This window comes from Belonocnema kinseyi, chromosome 8 (assembly GCF_010883055.1).
Source record: "Belonocnema kinseyi isolate 2016_QV_RU_SX_M_011 chromosome 8, B_treatae_v1, whole genome shotgun sequence".
NCBI classification, from domain to species: Eukaryota; Metazoa; Arthropoda; class Insecta; order Hymenoptera; family Cynipidae; genus Belonocnema; species Belonocnema kinseyi.
This window is the reverse complement of record NC_046664.1, coordinates 65624417-65635523: the sequence shown is the minus strand read 5'-3', so window position 1 is coordinate 65635523 and position 11107 is coordinate 65624417. Positions and strand designations below refer to the sequence as shown.

The following is an 11107-nucleotide window of genomic DNA, read 5'->3' as shown; positions in this document are numbered from 1 at the left end:
AAAGTACAAGGTCACTCATGTATTTTACATGGAAGATCTTAAGATCTATGCTAAAAACAGAGAGCAACTGCATCTAGCTCTGGGGATTGTCGAACGATATACAAAGGAAATTGCAATGGATTTTGGGTTAGACAAATGCGCCAAGGTTTATTTGAAGCGAGGAAAACTTAATGACATCCCTGAAGATCCTGAGCTCGTTGATAGAAGCGTAATACGACACCTCCGTGCTGGAGAGACCTATACATATCTGGGCGTGCCACAGAGCCGCATTCAATATGTGACATCTATAAAGGATACTCTCCGAAGCAGATACAAACGTCTCATCCGACAGATTTGGTCTTCCGAACTGTCGGCGAGAAACAAAGTATCTACAACGAACATGCATGCCGTCCCGGTACTACTCTATTCATTTGGAGTAGTTCCATGGACGAAAAACGAGCTCAGATCTCTTGATATCGGGACAAGAAAGGTTATGCACATGAACAAAAGCATGCATCTTAAGTCTTCCGTTCCGCGATTGTACATCTCACGCCGTCAAGGAGGTCGCGGAATATTGAGTCTTGAATGTCTTCACAACAGGATTATTCTGGGTACAGCACATAGAGTTGCAAATGGAAGTGACCCTCTTCTTAAAATGGACAGGAATCACGAAGAAGTGGGCAAAGGAGCATTTGTGTACAAAGCATTGGAGGAGGCTGCTGAAACACTCGGACTTGACTTCAGTATTAGGGGTGAGCAAAATGCATCAAATCTTATCTATCTCGAGTAATCACTCCTGAAAGCCCGGATTAAGAAAGCACAAGAGAAAAACTTTCGTGGACAGCTCCTCGATAAGAGGATGCACGGTATCTTCCACAGAAATGTGAAGGATCAGTCAATGTCTTGTGAGCTAAAGTTTGTTTTCCTTAAATCGCCCGGATTGCAGTCTGGTACAGAGGGTTTCATTTTTGCATGCCAAGACGGTGTCATTTCCACCTTAACATACCGTCGCCACATTTTGAGGCAAGACATTCCCGATGACAGCTGCAGGGCGTGCCATGCACACCCCGAGTATTTAGCTCACATACTATCTAGTTGTCCAACTCACGCTGGAACGACCTACATTCAAAGGCGCAATGCGGCACTAAGAGTGCTTTATTACAATCTCTGTCACTCCTACGGTATTCACCTTAATATCGCTCCTCTAAATGCTCCTAGGGAAATTGAGTCAAGTGTCAAAAATGGGAAGTGTCGCATATACTGGAACTTTATATTCTCGACAATTGTTTCTGTTGCTCACTCGAGGCCTGACATGGTTCTTCTTGACTTCGAGAAGCGAACCATGTTCGTTATCGAATTTTCGGCACCAGCTGACAAAAACATCATAGCCAAGGAGAATGAAAAGAAAGAGAGGTGTCGAGACCCGATAAGGGAGTTGCAACGATTGTACCCGGAATATTCTGTTAAACTGATCGTTCTTATCATCGGCGCTCTTGAAGGTGCCAAGCTTTCACTTGCTAATGGCCTAAAAATCATCCCTGCCTGACAACAATATGCTAGAACACTTGCGGGAAAAATGCAGAAGGCGGTTGTCCTTGGGTCGCTCCGTGTTCTTAGGTTGCACGAGGCTTTTGCTGGATCCTCGTATTGATTCCTTTACAGACTGTAACCACCTAGCTCACGGTTGTGAGACGTGGTTGTGGCTGAAATTTTACCGCGATTTCGCTGGAAGCGAGTGCAATTTTTCAGATTAGCACCCGCTCCCGGCGAAATCCTGCGGTTGTCCTTATGACAAATTTTTAATTATATATAATTTTTTATATATTAAAAATTTAACTATTTTGTAGATTTTGAAGTTTAATACATTCTTTGTTTGAAAATTCATATTCTTAAGTTAAAAATTAAACTTCTTTTTTGAAAAATCAATTGTTTTATTAGAAATGCAACTGGTTTTGGTTAAAGATAATTTAGTTTGATAAAAAGAGATATTTCGGGTTTCACTCGTGTAAAAAACTATATCTCTTTTTATCAAAATGTTGTTCACATTTGTGAAATTTCTGAATTCTATGAATATGTAAAATATTAGATAATAATAAATTAATAATTAAATTAAAATATTTTACATTTAGATGTCAGCAGCAAGTTATTATTTCTGTAAAAATTTAGTATTCGAGCTACAAGCTGAAGTTTAGTGATTGTGAATTCTATTTTGTTAAAGCTCCTTCGACTATAACGCATAAATTCTCATCACGGATATCTTAAGAAAAAAGTTTTAAATCTAATTTTAAAATAATTTTGTTGTTAAACATTTTATTGTACCTTATGTGTCTTTTCCGAAAATTTAATTTGTTCATTTGTACTGTCATTTTTTATGATTTAAACGAAAAAAATACATTTTTAGATACAGGTACTGAAGTAAATAGATGTGAAATGAAATTTGTTGAACATCTGTAAGCCAACAGATCAGTACATCGGGATACACGTAAATGTGAAACTTTTTGAACATATAAACAAATAAACAAGAGTGCATCCAGAGAAGGGCGATTTGAGCGGTCGCCCCCCACATTCTTGTATTTATTTAAAGGTCATTTCAAAATAACTTAGGACGATTTGGGGGCAGCGGGTCTTGCTGAAATCTTACTATTTCTTATGAACTAACCATTCAACTTTCAAACAAGCAGTTGTGGACTTTCAAACAAAAAAGATGAATTCACAATTACAAACGTAATAATTGCTACTTTAATAGAAGAAAGATTTTCATTTAAAGTCAAATGCAGTTGCATTGAACCAAAAAAGAAGAATTTTCAAGAAAATGCTTGAATCGTCAACAAATAAATATTTTTCCTTTAAAAAATCATCGAAAATGTAGAATTTTCAAGTAAAAAATACAAGTTTACCATGAGTTAGTTGAATTTTCATCCAAATAATTGAATTTCGAATTAAAAATAGATGAAAGTATAATATAAACATATGCTTACAATTCAAACGAAGTTGAATACATAATAAAAATTCATTAACTAATACATTTTTGTTACAGTTCCAAATGATCATTCTTGGAAAGATTTAAACTAAAATAAATTTCAAAAACCAATATTATAGAATCTTCTCTAAAATGTTCAAGCCTGATATATGTTTCATAAAAGGATGCGACAAAACCTGCGCTAAAATAAAAAAGATAGACGATCAGGGATTAGAGGATAACCGCCACTCCTTTCAGCTCCCCCAATAAAATTTGCAAACTTATCTGGATTTTCTGTAGGAATAACATTACTTTTAATGAAATTACGACAACTTTAAGACATCTTATGTCCATGTTGTTACGGTGTCTTTACGATATCGTAAAGACATCCTCAGATCAGACTACGTCTTTACGATGTCGTAAGGATACCTTAACGACATGGACGTGGGATGTCCTAAAGTTGTCCTAAAAATGACGTAACGATGTCATAAAGACGTCGCTGTTTGTGTGCCCAATGGGTAGTTTTAAATCGGAATAATGTCTAGAGACTCATATTATTATTAACAAACCTTGTCCCTATTATTATTCAACATCATTTTCTTGAGATAATATAAAAATGCTTAAAATTGAAAAAAAAACGGAAAATCTAATTTCATGGAATATTCTTAGCAGACTCACTATTTAGTACAGTTAAGTAGTTAAATGTTAAGGATTCTTTAAATTTTCCAATTAATTGATGAATATATTTTTCTTAACTGATTAGGACTGTATTTCCTTCGAATAGTTTTAAAATAAAAGTAGAAAATCCAAATCATAGACCAGGTATTGATGATAATCTTATGCCGATTGGAGTATATGTTACGAACAAGGTATGATCAGTACCAGTAAAGCCTGGGTACAAGAGGATGAAATGTTTCAATTGCTTGGGTAAAAAATAAGGAGAACATATGCAGTCATGTACTACCTCGTGCAGCAGGTAATTCCCAAACTGAAATACAATTTTATAGAATATCTTGCGAATACTACAGAAACAGATAACAGATATCTGTTTCTGTAGTATTGACAAGATATAAACCCCAGGAACAAATGTTATCTTTAAATTGGATAAAAACGGTGCAGGACGTTTGTCTGACGAAAGATAAAATGTAACTAACGAAAGATAAAATTTTTCTTACTAAAGATAAAATTCATCTGACGAAATATAAAATTTCTTTGCCATATGTGATATGTCAAACCGCTGCGTCTAGGTTCGCCGAAGAAATTTCCCCTATAAATTTGAAAATCCTCGCCGTATTCGTTTTTTAAATCATATTGCTTTATTTAAATGACTTTAACCAAAGAATCATTTACCTACACTTACTGAATACATAGGCTGCACTTTGGATAGTTTATACCATGAAGGAATAATAAGGAGACCTAACTCCGTTCCCCCACTTGGCAATAGAAACATTACCGTAAGTGATACGCACATTACAGGAAGATCTTAGATTTGAGTGCGCAGGTGCGCAGTTGTCCCCTTCCTATACATGGAAAAGTGTACGAGTGAGAAAGTTTGTCAAATTGACGTAAGTTGAGAGGTTCTGTTTGTTTGTTTTGATGCAAGTGTCCAAATTATAACGAATCAAGGCTTTCTATATTAAACAATTCAGTTTCAAATTGTTAACTTAAAAATATTTGGTTTCAATTAGTAATTCTTAAATGCATAGTCAAATATTGCTAAATATTAAATAAATATTCTTTTTTCTTTAATTAAAAAATGTTTAATCGAATGCATAAAAAATTGATTATTTCAAACTGAAACAATATTTTAAATTTAATGAAAGCCTTTGATTACAAATATATTATTATGAAGTTATTTTTAATTTAAAAATAGTTCATAAAGTTTTAGGCAGACGTTTGGATTATTTAATGACTAAGATTTCGAATGAAAACAGCTAATTTTTTCCACGTTAAAATCTGGAAATTTTTAATCTTGACCGGATTTCGAATCGTTTTGTAAAGTGAATTATTGTTCCCTTTTAATACCTGAATTACAGATTCATTTTAATAATAATTTATTCATATTTACTGTTAATAAAATACAAATATTTTTTATACAAAATTCTCAGCTTCAAACGGTTTTAATTTTTAATTTATTAAGTCTTCAAGACTGCATTTTGAAATTCTCTAAATTAAAAATAAAAACCTAAATGAAAAATTTCTAAAGTAAAAGATTTTTAAATTATGCATTGTGAACTGAAGGATGTCATCATTGAAATCGATAACAATTCAATTAATTATTTTTAAAAAATTTCAAATCGAACTTAGGTAGATTTGCTTTTTAAATATTTACAACATTTCCAGTAAAAAAATAAAATCACTGTCATTTACCGGATATTCTTAATCTTAACAAGCTCCCAGACATTTTTCGGTTTATCAGTCCAGCGGCCAGCCTGAGAGTTTTATAATTTATTTATTTTACTTTTTTCAGAAGTAGGAGCAGCGATCAGTGATAATTCTATGAGCGATGAAAACATAGAAACGACGAAGGAAGCGGCTCTTAGCCAGATTGGAACAATTATTTGAAATTCCAAAGATTTTGGTAGCCGTCGAAAACAGAGGACTCTACACTACAAAACACTTTTTTTAGGTTCTAGTTAACTAGAAAAAACTTAAGGTTATTTCGGTATTAAATAAATAATAATAATAATAATAATAATATCTATACTTTATAAATCTCTTTTTATTCGCGAAATGCATAAAATGTATTATTATGAGACCGATCGGGCACCGACCGGGCACCGATGAGGAGTCCCGACCTGGCCCCCACCTGGGAGTGTTTCATCCGCGATCTGGCCCTGACCAGGAATCCCGATCCGGCCCGGTATGGCCCCGACCGGGCCAGATCAAAATTTCTGCACGTGGTGAAACAAATTAAGAAATGAATACCGCGAGGATTTTCCAATTTATGGAGGAAATTTTTTCGGTGAACCTAGCCGCAGACGTTTGGCATATATTACATATGTCAAATAAATATTTTCATCCGAAAAATTGTATCTGTCGTCAGATAAATTTGATCTTTTATTACATAAACGTGCAACAATGTTTTTATCCAGTTTAAAGATAAAATTTATTTCTGGGGGTTACTGTATACTAATTGTATCTAAAGTCACATCTTAATAATAATAAACCCTAAATTATTAGAATATCATTTTTGTAGAGCAGTATAAAATTTCTTAGGGTGCAATGAAAAAAAAATAAAAATATATGTTTTGCACCACCAGTTTGATTTAACTACCAATAGTTTAAAATGATATATCCGTGTATATATTTTTGTTCGTTTTCTTCTTTTTTGAAGCAATTTTGCTCTATATTCTTCAATGTTTCATATAATGCTTCTTTATATTGTGCCAAACAGCATCAAATAAACAACGAGAGGCAAGATATGAGCCAAACTAAAATAATGTTGGTCTTCCCTTACAACGAGGGTGAATATTCAAGATAAATTGTCCACGTAATAGATCAACATAATGAGGATGACGCATATAAACATAGCGCATAATGATAAACTAAGTGACAATTTTGAACTTATGTAATAAATAAAAATATTTAGCATGGATAAAAATTCTTTTTTTTTTTATAATCACATTATTCAAATACCACATTTCCATAGAGAAGATTCATTTATTCGCACATTATAAATTACAATAATGACATTGGTTAATATCTTTCGAGAGGCCTCCATTTCTAATTTGGATTCTACCCGGTAGTAAGAGTTGAATTCAGAAAAATTAAGAATTTGTATTCCTATGAATACGCGATTTTTCCTCCGTCTAAAAATCCCCCATTATTAAATATTTTTATTACTTATAAATTCGAAAAATATTAAAATTTATACTTATTTATATTTTAATAATTTATTTAAACGTCTTAAAAAATGCATCAAATAAATCTATTCAAATGCGTGAATTTAAATAATTTTAACTCTGGAGAGGCAGAGTTGAATTGGTTAGAATTAAAATTTCAGAACTTACATTCCGCATGAAAGAATTAAAACAAATTTTTCTCTATTCTATGCTTATTACTGGGTAATCCAGTGGAAAAGAAAACTGCAGAAAACCTTTTCCGAGCGAATTCGATTACCGATAAAATAAAGTTTGGATATAGACATTCGATAACATCGAGTTTCCACGTTGTCAAATCACTCGCTTTGCGTAGTTTTTCCAAACTAATATAATTCTATTAATTTAATTACATTTGTTGCAATATTGCAACACTAATATTTCGATTGTCTCGAAGAAAACTGTCTTAACGTTTCTGAATGCAAAATGTATCAACTATACTCTACGTATACTTTGGTAAATTATCGTATCTCTATCCAAATTTTTAAATAAAAATACGTTACTCCAGAGTAGCATAATATACTTCATACACTTTATATTCAGAAATATTTGTTTATACAATTTTCCTCAGGACAGTTTATTTGAAAATTACAATATAATGTAAGGATTATAACTCAACCTTACTTTTCAGAAATACAATTTCAATACGTTTATTAGAAGTTTTCAACGAGATTTTTTTACCATGTAGTTACCAATTTGATTACCACATCAAATAGTAGGTATTGAACTACTGCATTGAATTATAGTTGTATTCGGCCCTCAATCAGTACACAACAATTATTAATAATTATCAGTGGAAATGCCTATACGAAAGCAATTGGTATGAAATATATATCTTCTTTTAAACAAATTTGCGTTATTTAATGTACAAATAATTAGAAGTTATCTACTAATTAAAACTTGCAAAGAAGATTTTTATTGCAAGAGATATATTTCGAATCTTACCCTGTTTTATGATTATTCGTCTTCTTTTTGTTATACCCTCTACAGCTTACAGAGTCTACAGTCTACATGCAAGTTCTTAACTATATACAGTAATCTTACCCTTATCTGTTGACCTTCTGCGATTTTTCATTCATAATCTTCAGAAAAGGCCGGTCACAGATGAATATCTGTCAGTTCGCAATGATAACAGTTAAAATCAGTCTCTTGCTTCTGCAGGGCAGTAACGAGTCTGTTAATTGCAATTATACAAGCCCAAGAAGCGGGTTGTGCTCCAAATAAAAGTTGAGCAGCTGATTATAATTAGCATGTTGCAGAAGGGTCACTCAACTCACAGTTTGGTTCATCCTCGTAGAATGTTTTGTTCCAAAAAAACTATGTCACTGTAGGTTAAACAGCTACCCCATGCATAAAAGTGTTTGTCACGCGTGGGAATACGTGTGTGTTTAACATGGAGTAACTGAATTTCATTGTATATTAATAATTAAACTACGAGCAAGGCCCGCACTTTTGTTTTTGGCACAAATGTTGGTTTACTAAAGTGGAACGTTCGATAAGACCTAGTCAATCGCGAAGTTCATGGACTGCAAGAAATGCCTATCTTCATCAGATTGCCATGCAAGTTATCAGTTTTTTCTTGGAACTATATGTTGTAGTTGACGTGTATTTATTAGTGCTATAGATTCTGTTAAATGAGTTTAGTTTATGGATTGTAATCATTTCATCATGAGCGTTAATAAAGTTGTTGAGTCCTGTTTACCCAAGTTTACGAGAGTAACATCCAGAAATTTTCTCCTCCGCATGCAGTGCAGTAAATGTTTAGAAAATCAATAGGCCCTTGTGAAAATTAACTTCCCATTTCGGAAAGTTTCTTGGCATCCTCCAAGGCTGTCGATTTCAAAATCTACATTCTTTTGTTTTTGATAAAAAGGTATTAGAAGCTGAGAAAACTCACATTTTGGTGACTTTATCAAATATGGTTTAACCATTTTGTTGGGTTCTTGGTAACAACCTGCCTAACCTGCCTTGGTACGAGAGCGTACTGATTCAATATCTAAGTCTTTAATTTTTATATTATTGACTTTTCTTGACATTATCATCACTTTGTGCTTTATTATTCTGCACATGTTTTCAACAAAAAGATAAAATAATTTTTAAAAAATAATTAAAATAGAAACAATTTCTTCACCGATCTCAGAAAATAAGTACGTGCTCGACATCTGATTTTTTTTCTATCACTTAATACAAAAAGTAGGCACTGACTATTATTACGGAATTTTCAGTAAAACTAACCGATTAAGTTAAGCGCTAGATATATTATTACGGAATTTTCCGTAAGATTCGCTCTGAATAAGTAGGAAAAGGGTTTAGTTTTACGGAAATTCCGTAACGTTAGACAATTTAGAAGAAAGTATTCTAAAATATTATTATTATTATTCAGTCTAACGCGTAATCCAGCAAGGCCACCAATCCTAAAATTAATATTAATAGTCTAATTCGATCAGTATCCGGTGGTTTATCTGAAGTATTGAATTTCAATTCTTAAATTAATTGACTTCATTGCAAAAGATTGAGTTCCAGATATGATTCGCTTCATATATTCAATTTTTTTGTTAAAAAATTCCACACTCAGGAAAATATAAGTTACGACTTCTAGCTTTCAGTTTAAAATTCAGCGACATTAAATTCTTAATTCAACTATATTATTACGTGCTAAATTAAACATTTTTATTTTCTCACGCATAGAATGAAAAATATTCGTTATAGATATAAAGATTTTAAGTAAAATCATTCAAATCTGAAAATATGTTATTTAAGCAAGATATATTTATTATTTATACAATTATTTACAACAGTTTAAATGGTTCATTTTGTCTATACCAAATTCTATAAAGTCATTGATAGAAAAAGGCTTGATCAATATAAGTAGAGTGCAAATATTATAATTATCAGCTTAAACTATGAAATAATCATTATTGAAATTTCAGTAACGATTGTTTCATAGCTGGTGATAAATCATGATTAAAAACAATATTACAGCAGTTTCACGGTAAAGTTCGTTATTAAATTATATATTTTTCTTTTATATAATATTATATCCTTATAAAAAATAAATCAATCTGATCCTATAAAGTAGTTTGTATCCATCAAAATGGCTCTACTTCAGATTTGAAGTTTGTTTTTTGTACTTTTGGCATTCCATATGGAATAAAAATGAAGTGACTGCCTTGTAATATGTAAATAGCCACAGCTTTCTCCTTTGAATAGATAAGCAGCCTATATATTAAAGGGCATTAGGGCCGCTAAGTTAGTTCTAATCTTTTCACCATAACATTTTGGCGATCCTGCCAGGATCCGTTTAAAGAATACTTCGAAGGAAAGCAATTCTCTACAGAGAAACATTAAAGTCTTTCCCTTCTTATAAGTGACGGAGGCCTGGAAAACGAAGAGAACAAAAATCTACAACATTCATAAAAAAACGAACTCCGGACTGTACTACGGACAGCCCGAAAACATTGAGCCATACTACTGCTATTGAAACTAGTGTCTGAAATTCAGTAGGGCCTATTCTACGTAGAATAGCAGTAGGAAAACTCAGGAAAAATAAAATTGAACGAGGCTCGCAATCAGGCGGAAGAGGCACCTGCCTAGCTACAAGAAACTGATCGAGTTCGCCACACTCGACTCAACAGGTACCAGCAGTAACAGCTTGGAGACACGTCACCAGCCGAAATAGGAATCCAGACAGCAAGCGGAAATTTTACGGATCTTCAGCAACTGTCAAAAGACAACGTTCACTGTAAGTTTTTGTTAGCAATAAGACTGAAATTGTAAAGAGTATAAATCCTCTTTGTGGTCTGAGGAAGCTAACAAACCTGAAATAACACATTTCTTGTTTGGTGCGGTAAATGTTTACAATTTCACGTAGGGTATACTCCTGGTGCTCCAGAGCACTGCCCTTCGTCAAAAATATAAATAAATTACTTTAAAATCGTCAGTATTGTAGTAGAACGATACGACGCATTTTATTGTATTAAAGGACAAGGTCCAAACTACACAAAAGTGTCACGCGATAATTACACCCGACAAAATAGAAACTAAGTGCACTCACACTGACAAAGTAGGGCATTAGAAAAACATCCATTCTGGCTTATCGGGTACCATTAACGTACGCGACAGACGATTCTGACAGTGACTTGTACGAACCACAGTACATTACGGCAATGGTCTCCCCCGCTCCCATTCGCGCTCAGTCTCCCTCAAGGGAAGAAATTCCAGCATTCTTACTCGATGCACTTGAAGAAATTAGAAAAAGCATAAGCACTCTGGTTATAAATCAATCAGC

General features: G+C 33.1%; 1 protein-coding gene across 2 annotated transcripts in view; it reads right to left on the bottom strand.

The window, feature by feature from the left end:
* Positions 1–9646: 9646 nt before the first annotated feature.
* Positions 9647–11107, bottom strand: part of LOC117179004 (arrestin domain-containing protein 17-like) — a 12220-nt gene continuing 10759 nt past the window's right edge. The window contains exon 8 of one of the 2 annotated variants that reach the window (XM_033370614.1): positions 9647–10715. In XM_033370614.1, the coding sequence (XP_033226505.1) occupies positions 10675–10715 (41 nt within the window). In that variant the 3' untranslated portion in view covers positions 9647–10674. The remainder of the gene's footprint in view (positions 10716–11107) is intronic. The other variant, XM_033370616.1, reaches the window with a different exon arrangement.